Consider the following 20,679-nt stretch of genomic DNA (forward strand, 5'->3'; position numbering starts at 1 on the left):
AATGATTAGAGGTCAGCGTATACATCAGGTTTTAGGGCTTCTTCGCATAGATATTTGTGTACAAAAGGGTCACAAAACGTGGCGCGGCCTGATCCATATTATAGTCAAGCAAATCAATCAACAAGGTAGGATTTTCTGCATTTCTATTCTTTTATTCGTGGCATGTTTTTTCCCTCGTATCGCGGGACAAGGAAAGCCTCGAGACCTTCCGTCCTGTGCCCGTCCCTAGCCGCAAGATTATCAGAGGAGGTATTAGGCTTACCCATGGCCACATACCCGGCGATTTACTCCATAAAAAAATGAAATCTCATGAGATTCCCTCCAGACCTCTGTGGAAAATCGGTAGCGGAAACAGCAGCGAACAAACCCTCAACCACTTGACCGTTCGACATGAGTTGAAATAGTAGATCTATGTATACTAAAAATAGGTGGCAAGCATAAGTTCTAGACCCACTAATAAGATATTCTAGACCCTCCTAAATAACCCCAGATAATGCCACATAAAGACCCTTACAAAGATAGCTCTACCGGGGATTTCACTCCCAGGAAAAAAGCACAAAACCAACGACATGTAATTAATGAGCTAAACATAAACAAAAAAATCAAAAAAATAATCAACAACCTTCGAAAGAATGAGAATCGAGTGATATATCATGATTCGGCGTTACACCTCTATATCTCCAGAAATACCTCTCCCGAAAGAACTCTAAAGCAAGTAACACACTTAAGGGATATCTATTCTGAGTTCATCCTAGGTTTCGGGAGTCTCCCATACTTTTCATTCTGTGAAAAAATGTAGGTCTTTTACGTGTTCGAGTGATAGTTCATGATTTACGCTGCATATGATTGAGGAGTTGAAAATAACGTGTAGGTGGGACTGAAACGCCATTGGGTATCTTGAGCCCAGTATATTTGGGACAAAGACAGCTTTCACCTGTTCATTCACATCGCTCTAGGTTTCCTGGTGAGTGGACCACGCTTCCGAATTTCCTATATTTTTCATCGCTTACAAAGCCAGGTTTAAAAATATATCGGACGGAACGACCAAAGAAAAGATCTATTACTCAACGCGTACCCCTGAGTCGATCTCTGCGGGGCGCGTGTTGTGGTGCTTCACACTTGAGAATGAACCTAGGAATCCTTGAATTTTTCGATCACTACTCTATAAAATTGAATTGAGATAAAGTAATTATGACAAATGAGACCCCGGGTACGGGGAAGCCTCTACAATCAATACAAAATTAATAACAAACATGAAATATTCGACACTTCAATCTCTTTCATTCCCTCCCTCAATAGCAATTGCTCTTCTCAGGTGATGGTGCGTAATCATAACAGAGTGTTTCTCCCATAATATCCATGGTGTCCCCAATCGTCACGGTCTTCGCAACTTCATGGAAAGGCATTTCGAATTCCAAGGTAACATTACCCCTTGAGGTTGCGTTTCCGTAGGGGAAGTCGAATGGGTAGATCGGGTTGGAGATATCGTACAACCTGGCGGGAAGGTCCTTCTTCTGCCACTCCCACCAGAGGCGGTCCATGTTGGTATGGTGAAGGTAGAATAGTGGGTCTGCAGATCGTTTGATTAGTAACTTCAGCGACTAGGAAGAAGAGGTTCAACTTACCACCAGCACTGCTCCACACATCTGCCAGCTGTAAGTAGAGAGAGAAGAGTCAGCATCCCGTCAGTTTGTCCTAAGAGACGATGACAACTACATACCGTTCCGAGCTCTCCTCCAATCGCAAGATGACCACCACCGTGATATCTATATGTATAGACATTCTGGATCTTACCCTGTGCCTTGACGTCAAACCACCCAAAGGTGGTTTGGTCCAGCGTGTCCTTCACTAACTGGGCGGACAAGAATGTAGTAGCAATCCAAGGGCTGAAATCCCTCGTCAGGCATCTTTCGTTCAACTGAATGTTCTCCCTCGGTCCTAGGCGTACAACCGAGTCCTTGAAAGCGCCGTCTTGAACACACCCTCCACCTGTACGTCCCGGGGCGGGAGGGAAGGGATCGATACTCTCGGCAATCCAGGGACCGTTTCCGCCGAAACCAAGTGGGCCGGGATCAAAGATGGGAGAGGCGAGAAAGTCTTCTTCTTTTGCAGAGTCGAGCGTGAAGTCCCAGTATCTTGAGAAATGATTGCATTAGTTTGGTCTCAACCTGAAAACTATTAAATTGGAACTGCTCACGGTTGACCGCCAGTATAGTTGCATTCATTGATCATTGCCTCTTCGAATTTCGCAACAAAGTATCTATGCCTGGGAAAGGTTAGATATATCGCTCCATTACTTGAGAAGTCAATTCAATCATACCAGGGGAGTGTGTGTCCCTGTGAGAGTTAGTAAAATGCTCAACCTTTCTCTGAACGAGTGAAACATACCACAAAATGGATAGTATTTGCGTCTCTAACATGTACACCCACGAAGTCGTCGTACCTCGATACGGCGCCTGGAACAGCACCGGTACTGATCGCTGGTAGTTTTTGCATACACTTGACAGCTGTGATATAATTCAACTTTTCCTCGTCCGACAAGGTACGCCTTTTGCAGAAAGTCAGCTTGATGCTGCCATGCGAGGATCACTGTAACTAACCATTCCTTGCGGAGAGGCGGGCTGGTGCATGTTTTCGTATCCTGGGGATCCGGAGAGGGTGCCGGCAGCGCGAAAGCTGCTGTGAAAAGAAGGCTACAAACGAACGGAATCAACTTCATTGCTGTCGAGATTGTCTTTGCGAGTCTGGTGGTGTGTATCTGGACGGATGAGTAGTGAAGAGTAGTAGCTATAGTTCGGGGAACTCGGTGTCTTTTATATCTAAATCTCCATGGTCAGTTCATTTAGCAAGCGGTCAATGAGCAGAAGATAATTGTCATTCGAGACATGCTATACGGGTCGAATACGTGAAGGCGTATCTGAAAAGCTACACCGAGTAACTGTAGAATATTCGTGTTCTAGAATAAGAACAGAGCATACGAGAGTCTGCTGAGTAGTGATTCTCTGTAGCGTGAGCTCAGGCACGGATAGTAGTGGAATTTCGGATACTAGAGTAGCATAGATACGGATCCGATCAAAGACACTTCTATCAAGGTACCACTCTAGAACGAATAAAGAAAACCCACAGTTGCCACACCTGCGGGACACCTGCAGGCGCTCAAATATTCCTAGTGCAGTGATGAGCCATCAATCCGGAAATGTGGTTTGTATGGTATCAATATGTGAACTGTCATAAGATAGTACTGGTTATGGTTAAGATCAACAAAGTTTCTATTAATATGAGGTGCGCTTCTGTGCTACATCCATTCCGGTACCTTGACACCTCTTCACTAGATCGGTGCTTCGGACCCCATCAAGTTCAGAACGGATGGATTGGGAAGTACATATCTAGATGTGTACTAATCAGTATTCGATGGAATGCGTAAAAATAAGTATTACCTGTGTAGAGTAGAGTAGATAAGGACGGCGATGCAAGCCTTGCAAACCAAAAGCCTGGTCTTGTGTCCAAGTTCTCAATTCATCGACTGATGCGAATGATGGATCCCAAGTGGTCACTACGTGGTAGACCATGTTTTCTTTTTCTGGAACCGAGTAACATTTCATGTTGTCGATCCTACCGAATTGAGGTACTGTGGGTTGACATCGCCCGAGAGCTTGTCATGTATGGTCAACCGTAGTCTCGGGTTGCATGGGAATCTTGTGTTCATGTAGCTTATTTGGAAGCCAAAGCTTAGAGTGAGATTGATAGGATCGAGGGGATACACGTTAAATCCCCGCAGGTCACAACGAAATTGAAAACGCTTTTCTGATCACTAAGATAATTTAAGGTTGAGGCTCAAGGTGGACTCTGCAGGGATCACGAGTGGTACTTACTCAATTGGTGATGGACCCCCGTATTTTTGGCGGAGAGACAATCCTTGTTTATGCAGCATGCAATCCCAGATGCGCGAGCGGGTGATGCACTGTGATTTGCTGATCTCAATCGTCACTGCCCCAGAAACCTTTCAGCCGCACTAGTGGCATTCCATCGAGACTTTTTTTTCTTTTGTCGCAGGTATGTTGGTACCTGCTATATACACCTATATGTACCACTCTACCTACATACTCTACCTACATCGTCCTCAAGTTACTCGAGTTCCCTCTTGAATGATCATGTGAATAGATCTAGAGTATCCGTGTAATCTACAAATACATTCATCTGCCCCCCCCAAAGTCAGAAGAAGAAGAGGTAAAAGTTAGCGAAATCTATTTAAGACTCAACAAGCGTCGGGCTGAAGGTTTGTGTCGCTTGTGTCGGCCTATGAACTCAGAACCCACTACATACGTGTACATGCCTCAGATACCTCTCTGTGTGAAAAGCGAATAGGTATTATCCTCTTCATTCCGATTGCAGCCGGCTGAGTTGAAAGTAGCCTTAGGTAGGAGGAATATGTGGATTTTGCAATTTGAGGTGCCACGAAGCTACATGTGTCGGTCTCCCTCAGCTCATTCGGTTGTGGACATCAACTGTGCGACTCTAGAATACTACATAGGTCGAGTAGGTAGGGAAAATAGTAGAGTACATATGTAGGTATCACATCACATTAACCCCACCTCAATTAGCACCCCCCCCAAGCGCGGTAGATGCCGACCGGCCCGTTCGAGGAGCCTTAACTTTTGATTTTACACAAGGAATGTGGACAAGTAAGTATCCATCACCTCTACACTAATGACATAGGAGATAGGAAATCGAATGGAGGTACCATGGCAACTACCGCGATTCATTGCATTGTGCTATCAGCACAATCTCTCGATCTCCATTCCAAATCCACAAGCGACAAGCTACCAAATAGTTAGGCCAGCTACCAAATAGTTAGGCCAGCTACCAAGTAGTTAAGCCAGCGCGCAAGACCCCCAAGGCCAATCCAGCTTAGCCGGATAATTATTCCGGCCGTCGATGTCTCAGATCCTAAGTCGCTTTTGCAGACCGGCAACGTCGAATTCACCAGCGCCTTCTACTGTGCGCCAAAGACCATCCGTCCCGTTTATTATTGTCCAAGCCAGCTCAATCTAGAGTACTGGGAGAGAGCTCTACTCTCTCTCCTCCCAACTCATACAGCCAACGCTTAATGCTCCCTCTACCATCATGATCAAGGCGCCGCAGATCCACTCTAATTCCCAAAACCACATCTTCTTTACTGCCCTTACGCTATTATGTCCGCCCCCCAGCTTCAAAGTCCTCCAGCCCACCAATGCGATAAAATCTTCCATACTCAACTTCCTCATATAGATACGCTTGGACTGAACCGCAAAATCTTGAATTCTGTGGTATTTGGGTATGTACAATGACGGCACCCCAGAAGTTCGGAGCCGGCAGACGCGGCCTCACTATCTTATGTGGTCAAACGTTCTTTACCCCTTGAGTTTTTAGAATAAGAGGGACATACGCGGATATGCGCAAGCTAGACGCGCTCTATAATATTCCATATAGGTAGTCTGCGGTTTACTTATCATGATATCACGTGCGCAGGAATCGGAGCGCTCTCTCTACCTACAGCACCGTACGATATGTAGAATAGTTAGGCCCGCTGGAGTTCTATATGCAGCAGCACATGCGCCTCTATGATGGATAGGCGACACCAGGCCGAAAAACCAAAACGCTTTCTACAGGACGAGAGAATGGGATTTAAAAGCCCTATCAGAGGCCTAACCGAAACATAAAACCTCATCGTGAAGATCCACTCAGTCATGGCTATGCATACTCACAGTGATAAAGCGTTGTGGATCTAGTTGGGAGTAGGAATCGGTGAAACAAGCTTTCGCCAACAGCCATAGGTAGTGTAATGAAAGTCGTTGCAAGATAAATCGAACCAGTGATATATCCAGGTCGCTCATATTGCCGCTGAAACACTCTCTTCCTAGGATCAATATGGCTGTTCAAGCTGTTCACACTCTTTAGCGATATCCCGTAGCGACAATGCTCGTGTTTTTGGGGTTTGCTGGTGAAAAAGAGTGTTGTGCCCGGCGAATATGATATCGTAACTCTTTGGGAGGGGGGCTTAGGCTAGCTTTGGATACTATACTAGATTCTACCAAAGCTACTTGTAGGTATATAATATGTACATATTATAGCTACATAGGTAATCTATATCTAGATCTACAGAGGAGCTAGATTGGTGTTGATTGAACCTTCAAGTAAGCTTTAGAGATTGCTAAGATTTTGAGTCGATCTTCGTGTCTGATCACTCGTTACCGATTGGTTCTACGTATTGGTCCCTGATTGAATGTTGTTTAGCTACACAATATTAATGTGTGACGCCTCGCTGCGCGTTTGTGCACTAATCGATGTTATGTTTTGCGAAAATTCCTAAATTTACTTAAATTAACTAGTTACATGTATTGAATAACTGGTTCTAGATACGTACTGGATAACCGTTTCTACGGGTAGATATGTTTTAGGAGATTTGAACCGGCCATGTGCGCTTGCATATTTCTGGAACCAATGGCCTTACTATCTTGAAGTTTCATAGGCCGCTCCTGCGCAGCATCGTGGACATACTGATCTACGTAGGTACACATTATAGGGGACAGCTCTTAATTTTCACACTCACAAGCTTTTACAATATTCACACCTAGGACATGCTATTCAGAAGTTGGCCAAAAGGTATGGGGCCTCAGCCATTCTCACTCGATCACTCACCAAGTACTAATACTATATTGCCTAGATAGCTGGTTTCGCGTTCGTTTAATTTACCTTGTTTGCTTCTATTCAATTTCAATTTTGAGGCGTACACAAGGTATGAAAATCCTTTAATTCGGGCCTGATATCACTATATTCGCATACTGACACTTACCAAAGCTTTGAGTTCCCGTGGATTTCTCGTATCAGGGTAGCCCTTTCCATCTGAAATGGATATTTCAGCGGGTATGCGTCGGAGGAAGGGCACCCATCCAGCGGAAGCCGGGAATAACGGTATGCTTAGAATTCTATTACTTCTGTCCCAATGAATTAATAGCTAATATTATTTATGAAAATAAGATCAAAGAGAAGTAGACATAAAGTTTGATTCTTCAGCTGCGAATGCTCCTGGACTCAAGAACCCGCAGGAGCAATCCTCCTCGGAGCCTAGTCGCCTATCTACGTCGCCTACTACGAAAAGGACATCGCTTTGGCAGTACATGATACCCTTCTCACCAAGGCTCTTCGGCAAAGGCTGCGGATGCTGGAGATGAGTTCATCAATAATTTCGTTACAGATTTAGCGCCCCTTCTTGCATTGTTTGGCGAGAGAGTTGCAACGCAATTTATGAGCGAGTCTTTCACAATTGCCGACAGTATCATCTTTGCCGTTGCTCCATTGGGTATCATGACGGCCATGGTTGGTGCTATTAGGGTTGGAGGCCCTAACGAATTCAGGGCTATCATTGGGCGTGCAAAAGAGAGCCGCTCTACTGTTGAGCTGGAGTTGATGTCCTCGACCTCAACTGAGGTTTGCGAATTATGGAACGGTGATGGGATCGTGAGAGTGCTTGGAAGATCTATCATCGAATTGATTTATGTTGTCCCCGACGATGACAACCCCAACATATCTGAACAAACCGCCCTACAGATGTGGCAGGATGACCTTGGAATATACGGTTTCGATTCAGCATTGAATCAGAAGGGGGAAAAAGACTTCTGAAGCGTATTTCTTCGTCTACTGCCGATAGCTCTGGTCGATTTATATATTCCGATCTGGCCCCCAATCTTTCCCTCAACATGGGTGGACAAACCGTTCCCGTATTCGAGCTATGGGTTGTTGCAGTGTTCAGGATGATGCTACAGCTTGGTGTATTATTATTTGCAGGCTTCAGTGTCCTTATCTCGCATCGAAGTTCAAACTTCAAGAAAGACGGTGGAACTCCCCAACCCTACGCCTTCCCCCTAATGGCTGTTGGGACTTGCTCATTGGTCTTGGGGATGTTTCTTTGTTCACATATTATTGACCGAAGTACTACCGAAGAAACCTGGGAGTTTGAGGAATTGAAGGGCGCAAGGATAAAAATAGCATGGTTACAACTAGGTGGAGAGGTCAATGATCAGCTATTCGATTCTCACGCTCTCTTCGCTTCGAAGGACCGCAACCAAACAAACACCCTTAGACGGTTCGCTCAAGTGATCATCCATTGCTGTCTTTTCGCGGTGGGGTGGTGCGCTCGTTTCGTCCGCTCTACCGGGGTTCTGAGCTCTCGTCACTATTTGCTTGGAGCTATGGTAGCCAAGACCTATCTTCAAGCACTCAGGCAATTGGTGAGACATTGGTATCCATGGTTTTTTCGGTTCCTGAAGAGTCCTCTTGAACTTCCCCACTTGATTTCGAGGCAATTTTGGGTTGTTCTGAACGACTCAAATAGGGGGCTGCCTCATCTAATAGCATGGAAACTGTTTATGTTTTGGGCCAGTCTGCTTCACGGATTCTCCACTTTCTACTTCTTATGCCGGCGGGATCCTAGGCGCTTGAAAACGCGCTTCTTTTTATTGGGGGGGATAATTTTTTCACTTTTCGATTCACTCGAGAGCAAGCCTTCTATCCGAAGATCCCGGAAGCCACCAGGTATAAAGGGGCAAAGCTCGTTGGTAGTTTTGGCGGTTCCGCCAGTTTGTGTGGCTTTTTTGGACAATTTCTTGGATTGCGATTGATGCACTGGTCAGTTACAGCTTCACAGCTGGTCATTACGGTAATTATGACTGTCCTAAGGGCATGGGTCCGCAGAAATCTGATTCATAAACCTACGAACAAAAAGCTTGAGGCAGGCTATGAGTTAGACTGGATGGCACGAGAGATATCAAACTGCCCGCAGTGGACTGTTGTTACATGGGGTTTTGATAGACCTAACCCATCCGAGGGCAGTTTAGCCACAAAGCTGGTTACCGCGAGACGTCGATTGGGAACATTATCAAGATGGCCGAGCAAGTGGCTTAAAACCATTGATTCAACAAAAAAGGCGATAGAAGCAGTCATAAACTTTTTGTTTTCGAATGAGGAGGTCACTTTAGACAGAAATTACTGGTTGGCGCAAGGGACCTTTGATTGGAAGATTTTAGTTGAGGTTATTGACAAATTAGACCAATGTCATCTAGAAGTGGTCACTTTGAGTATGAGACGAAGTAGACTACTGGATGGTCCTTGGGGCCCTTGGCGAGCCTCGACGAGCGAAATAGATGCAGTTCTTGGACTATGGATGCTACAGTTTAGGGATATTGAGCGCAACCAAGACGGTAGGAACGATGCGCAAAATGGTGAAGAAGATGGCCCCCAGAGAGCCCGGCCGACCTTACGTATCCTTGGACTATGCGACAATATCGGGAGAATAAACTTTGAGCGCTGGATAACACGTGGATCTGATTTTGTTAAAGTCGATGATCTATACTGTTCGAAGCTCAACGAAAATATTGGACGATCTGGTCATGTTGTCGGTATCCCTCAAAGGTCTGCATCAAGTATTAAGGCGCCGCTTCTCGGGTCATTTCGGATTCTTCTCTGGAAAACATATGTGGACAGACGATTCTTGCCGAGTTTATTTCTAGTATGGCACAACATATCAATATAGGAGCAAAGGTATTCCCTAGGGTGGGCAATAAGATCGATAAGAAAGGATTCGGAATGGGTACAGTCGTTTTAAGCGGGTTAGCGAAAGAAATCGAACAGACAGGTTTAGCAAACACTGAGGAGGCATATATGACCCTTGTGCCTGCGTTATTCAAATCCAGAAATCTGCCCGAATTTTTCGATACGAATTTTTTTGGCTGTTTTTCTGAGACAGCAAAGTCCCACATTGATATAGGAGAGTTTGAACAAGCTGAGTGGGTGTTAATGGGGCTCTTTCATTGCGCCGAGACCTCGGTGAACGTTCTCAAGGGAAAAAACGAGTGGATGAAGGCCGGACAAATATACGTGGATCTCCGTCAAGCTTGCTCGACCATCTTGCAGTCAGATTCCAACGGATACACTGACGAAATTGATAAACGTATCACTTTACTTTGCGAAGACGTCTTTCTGGCAGTTTGCGAAAGATCCCAGTTCTACGATACTGATCATGCAGCACGTCTTCCAGACGTCGACACTATGAACCTAATAAATCAATGTATGATTAATATCCTAGGCGATATCCCGAAGAAGACACTCGATGTATGGAAAGTTAAACATGATTTTGAACTCTCAAAACCACTTCACAGAGGATCGGTGGACGAACAATTGTTGATGGCGGCGGAGAACGGGTGGGTGTTGCTTGTCGAAAGGCTCCTCGAAGAGAAAGCAAACGTTGAAAGCCGTGACCCCAGCCTGCGAACACCGTTGATTCTTGCATCTTTATCAGGTCATACCGGTGTGGTTCAAAGACTAATACAAAACCATGCTCAAGCAACTTCTCAGGACTATTTAGGTCAAACCCCACTACATCACGCCTCTGCTAAATGTCATACACAAGTCGTGCAGACTCTGTTACTCCATCACGGACCGCTAGATATTCCCAATAAAAATGGGGAAACTGCCCTCGACCTCGCAGTAAAGAATAACGCCGGAGAAATTGTGGATCTTCTTTTATTTTACGGTGCCACAGACATTGATGGGAAGGCTAGGAAGTTATCTCGCGAAGGTTCCATGAAGGGATCAGAAGCGAGGGTAAACTTGAAGTTAATAGAGAAACACGACGAGGAGGCGTTATATTGGGCTATATGGAAAGGTTCACGGGGTATGATTGAAACCTTAGCTGGAAGAGGCATTGGAATCAAATGGAGAGACGGATTAATGCAAACTTCTCTGCACATCGCTGCTTCAAAAGGCTCGATAGATGCAATTCGAATTCTTCAGAAGAACAACGCAGACCTTGAGGCAAAAGAAAAGAATGGGAAGACAGCGCTACACCTGGCGTTGATAAACGGCCATACAGAAACACATAAAATGTTACTTAACGATGGAGGTAATATTAATGCAGCTGATGATGATCATGAAGGCCAAGGGCCGCTGCATTATGCAGCTTCTACAGGTCACATAGACATAGTGAAACATTATTTAGACAAGGGAACATTCGACATAGGAGCCAAAGATAAAAAGGGCCGTACAGCACTTCACCACGCCACACGCAATGGACACACAGAGAGTGTGGGACTACTCCTGGACCGGGGAACCGACAAAGAGGCTAAGGACGACCGTGACCGGACAGTACTTCATTACGCTACACGCAATGGACATACAGAGACAGTGAGACTACTCCTGGACCAGGGAGTCGACAAAGAGGCTAAGGGCGACTATAGCTAGACAGCACTTCACCACGCTGCGGAGAATGGACACACAGAGACAGTGAGACTACTCCTGGACCGGGGAGTCGACAAAGACGCCATGGATAGTTCTGGCCAGAGAGCACTCTACTATGCTGCGCGTGCGGTGAATGGACGCACAGAAACAATGAGACTACTCCAGAGCTATATGAAGTGATAAGCCAACTATTGTTTCCCACCCACCCGAACAACAACCTCCATTTGATGAGCTTTCTCGATCTTGAGATCTCCCTCTCATTCTTCTTTTCATTTTTTACCTCTGTGTCTCTTTTTACGGCACGCATTTCTCTTTCTTTTTATCCTTCTCATTTCACCCTTTTCTTTCTTATGCAATACATGTTCTAGTTCAGTTAGCAACAATATTTTCTTCCCTTTTCACTTGTCTACTTCTCATGGGGTCGGGATATCACTGGGTTACTCAGGAATTCAAATTTCTAACTTCTTTGTCTCGTTTACTTTTTATTTTGGGCTTTTGAGCCTTGATTTTTGTGGTCCGTCTATAACGAGTAAATAATTTCCGATTCCCGTTACTCTCACATCTATCCCTCCCGTCATACACGGAAGAAAATAGCATACACTTGAACCGGGGACTTCGTGTTTGCTAGATACTAGATGTACGGACGCACCCACCGAAGGGTTGGCAGAAAGCCTGTAAACTATCATTGACATCTCTCAATCATGGTATATCACTCGTTCCCATACCTTTCCGCGCGCGCGGCGATTCTCAGAGATTCCGGCTTACACCGGTAGGGATTCAACTCTATAAATAACTAAATAAGAGAGACCTTCCTTATATATCTATGCTTTTGCTCTTTCAGACGCATCAGCCAACATTTCCTTCTGCTACTTTAGCACTATAGCCTTGTTGGACAAACAACCTTCTGATCTCTTTGAGATTCTGCTAACTGCAATACTTCTTTCGATATGTTCTTATCCTTTCAAAACTCCGCTAACGTACTGCCTCACTGCCTTTCACCACGATCTTGCAAAAAATCGCCTCCATACCAGCTATGCTTGATCTCACCCTCGATGCTATTAGTGCTCCACCTACTACCAATATCCCGACATCTCTAGCTAGATTCCCCATAGCAGAAAAGTCCCCATCTTGTAATTGGTCTAAGTTGAACTAGACAAGATTCTCAATTTCATGTTCTTTTCCCAGAGTGCCTGAGCTCAATAAGCAATTTCCGTTGGGTGCGGTATATCTAGTGCCATGCGTGGGTGTGTTTAACAACCTCATAGATGAATTTCAGATCGGTGGATAAGCTGTATGACGCGATGCTCACACCCTTATCTGCTCTGTTCGAACTCCAGTGAGAAATGATAAGTTTTACGTGTTTTTTGGGCTTACTAATGCGATCAAATCCTTGAAACCTCCCTCTAGGACTGGTTCAACAGCGCCACCTTTCTGACCACATACCATTCGATAGGTGTTTGGTAGATCAGCTACTGTCTTAGACCAAACCGGAGCATTTCAAGGTGTCCAATACCATACGCGTCACGGTCGTGTATCATCGGGATCCGAGACATTTGGTGATCGAATTGTTGAGCTTGCTTAGATGTGGATGATCTTCGTTGAGGTGTGAGGGATGTGAGAGCTCATTCGAGCATAGGTTCAGGTAAAGTCACACGGTCCCTAGAGTACTGAGACTCGTTTATCGTGTTTTGGAGCTTGGAAGGTCTCCTATATAAGACAGGCTGCGGCATCTGATAATTAATGAATTATCCATAGCGGAGAGGGCTCAAAAGACTCATACCACATATCTCCTCCAAGCCTTACCTCAATATTACAGACCCCAGAAACCCTCATTATACGTAGACTATATATTTAGCCTCTTGATTGCCCCTCGAGTGCGATGTAAAAACCTACCGCAATCTCCATCCTTTTCGCGATCCGGGCAGCGGCATTTGATCAGTTTAATCCTCGTTCCATAGGCCATGTAACTGGCAATGTAAACGACTGGGTATCCCCAGAACCCCCATAAAAGCGCACAGCTTGAACTCCGTAGACAGGGTGGATTCGTTTTTTTGACTTCGGTTTTGGGTCCATAGCTTCGTGGTACGAGCGCGGCGGAGAACAGAGAGTGGGAGGGCAGTTCAAAAAGAGTCGTGACCGGATAAGTACGCTCCTATCATCTTTTAGCACTCGCTGCGAGGAATCTTGATGTATGGAGGTCATAAGGTAAATGGGGGTTGCCAACGAACTCACCTCCAAAGACATTCCAAAGTCCAGCTTCAGACTCAAACCAAGTATTTCCCTTGGCTGTCATAGTAGTTTCACCTCGATACAAGTTTGTGGATCCATAGCTAGACGAATGTATCATTTACCAAATCTCGAACCGGATTGTTTTCAGCCTGGTGATGCCCGTACCACCGGTGATGCAGAACGATATCTCGAAATTCGGCATCACCGCAATTAGGGCCCTCGATTTCAGATGAAGATCGCAGAGTGTTCCAGCGGAGCGATGATGAGCTTTCCTAGGTACACACATGTATGAGTACCTAGATATCCCAATCTCTACTCTATCTGAGATAACATACCCCGCCTTCCACACATGCACATAATGCATGCTGATCATTTTTTCTGTTTCTCGTTCTGCATGCCCGGCTTTTACGTAACCCAGATAGATCTAGAGTATATCCGCTGCGCCTGTGTATGGAGAGTTTGCGGGCCACTAAATGTGCATAACTCCACCCGGTCCGGGCAGCGTCCTGTCCGGGCGGAGACCGTCCAATTAGAGTAGAGTAGCCGCAGCAGGCGGAAAAAGTGACACCGCACACCGCGACTTGTGACAAGGCGCTAAACGAGACATGTATGGCGTCCGTCTCGCGATCCCCGGACCGGGTTTAAGTTTTTCTGCTCGCTCATATGTAAAAGCACAAATACTCTAGTTAATCTACATGTAGGAACCTATTGGTTATGCTCTTATCACCCTCTCGGAGGTTGCTCCGCATGCTAACTTATGTAGCGAGAGTGGGTGGACAGTTTGAGAGAGATAGCTTTTGTTATTCTGCGTACCTGACGGCCGTAGAGCATGTACTCTATGATGTATGTATGTATGTATGTACCTAGTTACCTCCTCTAGAGTAGGTAGAGTAGGTATGTAACTCTACTTCTCTTCCTAGAGTAACTGTCATGTACCGCAGTAGGTACTCATGAGGCTACATGTAGTTCGGACTCCGTGTAACGCGCCACATCGCATATGGTCCGTGCAGGGTCCCAAGACGGACAGTTGTATATACATACCTACGCATGTGAGAGTATTTAAACAGTGCCAAAGAGACCAGTCGACTGTAGTACCTACTAGAGTACTCTAGAGACATCTACAGTCTTCCGCATATGTATTCCTACGTAAGAAGAGAGGCGCGTCAGACTGTCAGACAGCAGTATCATCAATCACAGATATATATCCTCCACTCCAATTACTGCACGAATAAACTACATGTACGGCGTTCTTTCTCTCATGATATTATACAAATGAAATACATTCGAAAGTGTAATCTTCTAAAGAAAGGGAAAAATCTAACTATATGTGGGAAAATTGGTAGAAAGACAACCCGGTCCAGCCAAGTTCTCTCCATCAACCATGCCCACAGCCGTATCGTTAATTTTAGGGCTCAAGTCCACCCAGTGCAATGAACAATTAATAACCGCCCAGAAAACAAAACAGTACCCACCCAGTTAACCATGCAATCGCTTTTACGCCCTTGGTTTTGTGATATTTACAATGGTGCCTGTCATTGGGCGGCGTACCGTTAGCACAATCAATTCCAAAGGTTGTTGAACGCAGGGGTGGAAAATATATATGCTATTCCACTTACATGAATTTGCTTCATAAGTTCCCCACTTTACTAGAAGTCCTCGAGGCATCCCGCCGCAAAGCCCCAGACATCGACATACTCCCTCTATGCCCTCGACCATCATCAGGCACTGGCATCTCCGGCTTTATACCCAATGCACTCCCTGATGTCGATGCCCTCTTTTGCTGGGTCAAAGCCTCAGGCTCCCCTTGTAAATCTCCAGAAGTCCCTGTCGATTTCTCTCGCTTCATTCCCATCTTCACTCTCATTCCAATCCTATGTCTTCTGCCATCGGGGGCTCCCCCTGGCAACAATTGTCCTCTCTCAATCTGCATGGTGGGGGGATTTTCAACCTCCTCAAATCCCTCCTTCGCCGGATTCTCATCGACCGTTATAGGTATAGTATCGAGGGCTCCTTTTTCGATAAGTAGTTGAGCAATATCCGCGAACCCACGTTCTTTCGCAATTTGGAGAGCTGTATGACGATCAATTGTTGACGGAGTGTTGACATTTGCTCCCATATGTAGTAATATCTTAACGATACCCATATGACCTCCTTCAACACCAGCCGTCAATGCTGTCTGCCCATCATATGTTGCCGGCATGGCGTCCACATCTGCCTTATTTTCCAGTAGGAAGTGAAAAATCTCCATGTTTCCCTTCTCTGAAGCAATCTGTAAGGCTGTTCGTCCCCCCGTCTCTGCTGGCGCGGCATTGATGGCGGCCCCTTTGTCTATTAGTAGTTGTATGATGCCCATGTGACCGCCTTTTACAGCGGCTTGCAAAGCTGTTAATCCTCCCTTTGCTGCTGGTGCTGCATTGATATCTGCTCCTTTTTCTAGCAGTAATTGTACAATCGTAAGATGCCCTTCTATTGCACTGGCCTGCAATGCTGTGAGCCCATATGCTGCCGGCGCGGCGTTTACATTGGCCTTCTTCTCGATCAACAATTTGACTAGTTTTTGATCTCCACATTTTGCTGCGATTTGGAGTGCGGTGAACCCTCTCTCATCTGCCGGCGCCGCGTGCACGTTTGCACCGTTACTGATCAGTAGATCAACAGTCTCCCTATTCCCCCTTCTATAGCCGCCTGTAACGCTGTACGCCCGTTGTTTGCTGAAGGTACTTCGTTAATCTCAGCGCCCTCCCTAATCAAGAGCTCAACAGTCGCTTTGTATCCCCCTTCTGCGGCCGCCTGGAGTGCTGTCCGACCATTTACTATCGCCGATGCTGCGTTGACGTCTGCTCCCTCGTTGATCAACTGCATCATCAGTCTTGTCTTTCCACTCCCTGCAGCAATTTGTAACGCAGTACGACCATTTCGTGGTGCTGGTGCGGCGTTAATTTCGGCCTTCTTGCTGATCAATAGCTCGATCGTTCCAATATTTCCACCTTCCACTGCTGCCTGGAGAGTGGTCCGTCCGCCGTTATTTGCCGGTAGGTCGTTGGCAACACTGATAGTAGCTCCCTCCTTAATCAAAAACTCAATTATCTCATTGTGTCCGCCTTCCGCAGCTGCCTGGATTGCTGTGCGGCCCCCTTCTGGCGCGGCTAGTGCATTTACCTTCGCTCCTTTTTGTATCAGTATTTGCATTGTTTCTTTCTGTGCTTTCCCGGCCGCCATTTGGAGCGCTGTACGTCCGTTTACTCCGATCTGATCTATATCATCTCCCTGTTTTATCAAGAGGGATATAATGTCCTCCTGTTTCTTCATTGCTGCTAATAGAAGGGCGTCCGGTAGGTCGTAGGAATTTGCGCTTTTCTCCATCAGTAATTTAACAATCCCATAGTGTCCTTTTTCTATGGCTGCCATAAATGCTGTATTCACTCCGCCTATTGCAGACGAGGTTGCGGTAATATCAGCGCCCTTGCTAATCAATAGCTCAACCACATGCTGATGCCCCTCATGGGCTGCCGCTTGTAAGACGTTACCATGTCCCAAGTAGTTGATGGGGGCTTGGTTACTGATCAATATCTCGACGATTTCGTGGTGGCCTCCACTTGCGGCTGCCTGTAATGCTGCTGAGCCTTCTTCCTCTGTTACCTTGGCTTTATAGTTGATCAAAAGCCTAACAATCTCCTCGTGTCCGTTTCTTGCTGCTCCCTGTAGTGCTGTACACCCCTCTCCTTGAGACGGAGCCGCGTTAGGATCGGCCCCAGACTCAAGTAAGAGCTGTACCACGTTTAAGTAGCCTCCTTCAGCCGATGCTTGTAATGATGTACGGCCGTCCACTGGTGCTGGATCCTCGTTGCAATCAACCTCATGATTGAGAAGTATATTGACAATCTCCAAGTGACCCCTCCCTGCTGCCGCCTGTAGTGCTGTGCGTCCATTCGTGTGGGCCGGAGCTGCGTTGAAGTCGGCCTCAATTCTTAACAATTGCTTGAACATTTCCAGATTTCCACCCTCGGCAGCTGCCTGGATGGCTGTACGTCCTCCGTGCTTCCCAGGCGCTGCGTTTACACGAGCTCCCGAATCAACGAGTTTCCTAGCAATATCAACCCACCCATTCTCTGCTGCGGCTTGTAATGCGGTTCGCCCATTGAACTCTGCGGGAGCTATGTTGCACTCCGCCCCAAACTTAAGTAAGGTTTCAACTATCTCCAAATGTCCTCCCCCTGCTGCCCCTTGTAAAGCGGTTCGTCCACCAACCATCCCTGCTGCCGCATTTACATTGGCCCTGTACTGTATAAGTAGCACAACAACGTTTAGATGTCCTTTCTCTGCCGCCGCTTGTAGGGCCGTACGACCTTCGTTATTTGCTGGTGGCGCGTTGACATCTTGTTTACGCTCGAGTAAGCGGGTAACAGTTCCTACACTACCGCTTGCTGCCGCTGCTTGTAGAGGTGTCCGTCCGGTTGTCGATGCCGTGGTACTATCTCGGTGTTCGATGAATCGCTCTGCACCCTCACAGTGTCCTCGTACTAATGCCCGAACTGGCATATTTGTATTTTGTTTAGGACGAGTCAGCAACTCCTTTACTCTTTCCCCATCACCGGCATCAATTGCGGCAATCAATTGTTCATCTCTCCCATTCGTAAATCCTTGCTCCAAGTCATACGCTTTCTCTCGGACAAATATACTTTTTCGGACAGCCATTACAGGAGCAATCATTTTATTGACTTTTTTGCGGGTTATCAAAAAGTTGCGCCAGGTTTGTGGGTCCCGTAAGCTTTTCCAATGCTTCAAGAACGCAACTGCAACCATGATGGAAAAAAACATCGGTATCGCAATTTCTAGATAATAGAACCACCCTGGGTTATTTTCCAATATGTTGATGTTCATTCCGAACAAACTCTGTAAAATTGTAAGTATGTATTAAAGGGATATCTCCTTGCATAAGAAATGAGAGCTTACCGCAACAAATAAGAGTGGTAGGAATATAAACTTGAATCGATACTTGTTAGATCAGCCTCATTCAGATATATGGATAGCTAGGACCCACAGTTATCCAACTCAATCTTTTGACACTTTCGTTCATATCTCTTGACCTATAGGCCTCGTCTATGGATATAATATTATGCGTCTAAGCATCCTACGTCAGTATTCGAGAAGAATAGAGGATCTTATATAAATTACTCTTTCGATAAGATCCCGTGTCTCTCTGAGGAGTTGGTCTTCGATGGTCTTTCCAATCTTGTCGAACTTGAACAGGATCTTCTCCATATCCTTGATCTGTTTGAGCTTTTTTCGTGGCTGTTGCGGATGCTGTTGCTCAGTTAATGTAGGAGGGCTTAGAGAAGAGAAATCGGATATAGTAAAATCTGTGGGTTTTCGCGATTGATTTCCTTGTTGACTTCTGGGGGGTTGGGCTCCGTAGGAGGCCTATTGATGTCGAACCAAATTTCATTCTCTGAAAAGTTTGAAATCATATCATGCAATGCCTCCGATTGTTGTTGGTAGACTCTATGGAGCTGCTCAAAAGTTTTGGCATATTTAACCATTTTCCGAACTAGCTTTCTATCCTGAAATTTGTCATCCTCTAACACCCCCCGATTCTTTATAAACCATTATCAGCAACTCTTCGGTCCGGTTATTTTGGAAAAGAAATTTGTTGATCTCCAACTCACCAGCCCTGACAAGATCCGCCTGCATTTACGGATGATCTCGTTCCAATTTGTATCTAACAACTTTACCTCCGACATCACGTAGGCCATAGGCGTTTGATGCACTTCGGGTTGTTTTGCTGGTCCAAAACGAAACGTTTCTAAGCGTCCAACTCCTTGTGAGTCTTGATAACATACCATCCGAAGATTTATCAAGGCCATTTCGAATTCCCCAGATCTTTAAAACAGTGTTAATTGCAAACTAAATATAGAAGAGCAGAGATTTCTGACCCACTTACCCCGGAAAGTGAATTTTATCACCAGCAAATGAGAACTCTCTCTTGAGTGGTTTTATTGTTTTCGAACCTGACTCTGCGCCAGAAGTGACCTCATCATCATAATCTAAACATCACCAACGTTAAAAACCCTTGCAATCAATCGGGGCCTTGATCAAACAAGAATCTCATGCCTTATTCCAGTGTTGCAATATTCTGGACTTACCTGCCTTAGTGGGTTCCTGCACGAAGTAGCCCAAAGTAACATCCAAAAGCACCCGCCCTTCACCATTGGTATTTAGAAAATTATTCATTAAAGGAGAGTAAGGGGTATCTCACCGCAAGGTGTAGGTATATCCTTGGAACATCTTAAACACTGACAGTTATGTCTTCTGAAAACAGTCTCGTAATCAATGGTCGAACCAGATTTTAGATGATCAAAGATCTTAGGAAAATTGCCAAATCCATGAAAATCAAAACTTTTTGAAAGCACTAATTTTTGATCGTGTTCAAGGTCTGGACCGTATCTAACAGAAATAATCAGAATGCGATATCAGCGAGTACGTGATAACATTTGGTGAAATATACGAGAATAGTCTTGAGCGAATATGTCTCTGTCCCCCAATGTTAGGAAAAAAGCCCCAAGAAACCTATGGTTAAAAACATACATCAAATGGCGGGAATCTATCAAGATGTTCCTCTAAAACATCCCTAACACCTTTGTTGTGTATCCAAGTGGTCTTCTCCTTTGCTTCAAACCCGTCGAAGCCTATCTCGACAAGAGTTCGACCCATAGTATGAGAGTCCATCCCTCGTGGGCCGTTTAAGTGTTTATTGAAACAGTAGGTGCAGAAGTTCTTTTCGTTGAAATATTAAGTCTAAAATGGTACTTTGGGGGGGTGAATTCCCTTTGAAATACACCAGGACAATTGCGCCTCTTTAAAAGACAGCTCGGATCTTCCCGGACATGCATACCTAGTGGACTACCAAGGAGCTTCCATCGTCATGCGAAAGATCCAGTTATCGAACCATCCAATAGTAGGGCGGTAAAGGCAACTTTGAATTCCTGCATGCGCTTCTCCCTCTTCTACCTTCATAACATGCCTTGCTCATCCAATTCTGCACATGTGTTGATACGTGATTCGGAAACAGGGACAGATAGGGATGCATGGGCCAAACGGACTGGAAGCGTGTGATGGGAGTAAAACATATTCCTGCGTTGACCTTCAATGCAGACAGGGATCGCCCCACTTAAAGTTTAG

General features: G+C 45.6%; 5 protein-coding genes across 5 annotated transcripts; 2 read left to right on the forward strand and 3 right to left on the reverse strand.

The window, feature by feature from the left end:
- Positions 1-1,292: 1,292 nt before the first annotated feature.
- LAJ45_05938 (uncharacterized protein) lies at positions 1,293-2,719 on the reverse strand (the record flags this gene model as incomplete). Its single annotated transcript, XM_046115506.1, has 7 exons — positions 1,293-1,570; positions 1,626-1,653; positions 1,721-2,135; positions 2,198-2,266; positions 2,321-2,337; positions 2,389-2,548; positions 2,601-2,719. 7 exons carry the CDS (start codon positions 2,717-2,719, stop codon positions 1,293-1,295), a joined length of 1,086 nt encoding a protein of 361 aa, XP_045971090.1.
- Positions 2,720-6,887: 4,168 nt separating this feature from the next.
- LAJ45_05939 (uncharacterized protein) lies at positions 6,888-7,659 on the forward strand (the record flags this gene model as incomplete). Its single annotated transcript, XM_046115507.1, has 3 exons — positions 6,888-6,951; positions 7,018-7,107; positions 7,178-7,659. 3 exons carry the CDS (start codon positions 6,888-6,890, stop codon positions 7,657-7,659), a joined length of 636 nt encoding a protein of 211 aa, XP_045971091.1.
- A 1,042-nt stretch (positions 7,660-8,701) lies between these two features.
- On the forward strand, positions 8,702-11,274 carry LAJ45_05940 (uncharacterized protein; the record flags this gene model as incomplete). The annotated part of the gene is made up of 2 exons (XM_046115508.1): positions 8,702-9,434; positions 9,569-11,274. The coding sequence occupies 2 exons, from the start codon at positions 8,702-8,704 to the stop codon at positions 11,272-11,274; spliced, it is 2,439 nt and encodes an 812-aa protein (XP_045971092.1).
- Positions 11,275-13,103: 1,829 nt separating this feature from the next.
- Positions 13,104-13,873, reverse strand: LAJ45_05941 (uncharacterized protein; the record flags this gene model as incomplete). Its single annotated transcript, XM_046115509.1, has 5 exons — positions 13,104-13,114; positions 13,165-13,423; positions 13,504-13,552; positions 13,623-13,772; positions 13,836-13,873. 5 exons carry the CDS (start codon positions 13,871-13,873, stop codon positions 13,104-13,106), a joined length of 507 nt encoding a protein of 168 aa, XP_045971093.1.
- Positions 13,874-14,994: 1,121 nt separating this feature from the next.
- LAJ45_05942 (uncharacterized protein) lies at positions 14,995-20,211 on the reverse strand (the record flags this gene model as incomplete). Its single annotated transcript, XM_046115510.1, has 14 exons — positions 14,995-15,029; positions 15,117-15,146; positions 15,196-16,139; positions 16,193-18,393; positions 18,454-18,483; positions 18,542-18,622; positions 18,676-18,829; positions 18,937-19,094; positions 19,167-19,380; positions 19,442-19,544; positions 19,644-19,700; positions 19,799-19,944; positions 20,006-20,031; positions 20,086-20,211. The coding sequence occupies 14 exons, from the start codon at positions 20,209-20,211 to the stop codon at positions 14,995-14,997; spliced, it is 4,305 nt and encodes a 1,434-aa protein (XP_045971094.1).
- Positions 20,212-20,679: the final 468 nt, after the last annotated feature.

The sequence above is a fragment of the Morchella importuna genome (assembly GCF_003444635.1).
Source record: "Morchella importuna strain M04M26 chromosome Unknown Morimp01GS017, whole genome shotgun sequence".
Taxonomy (NCBI): Eukaryota; Fungi; Ascomycota; class Pezizomycetes; order Pezizales; family Morchellaceae; genus Morchella; species Morchella importuna.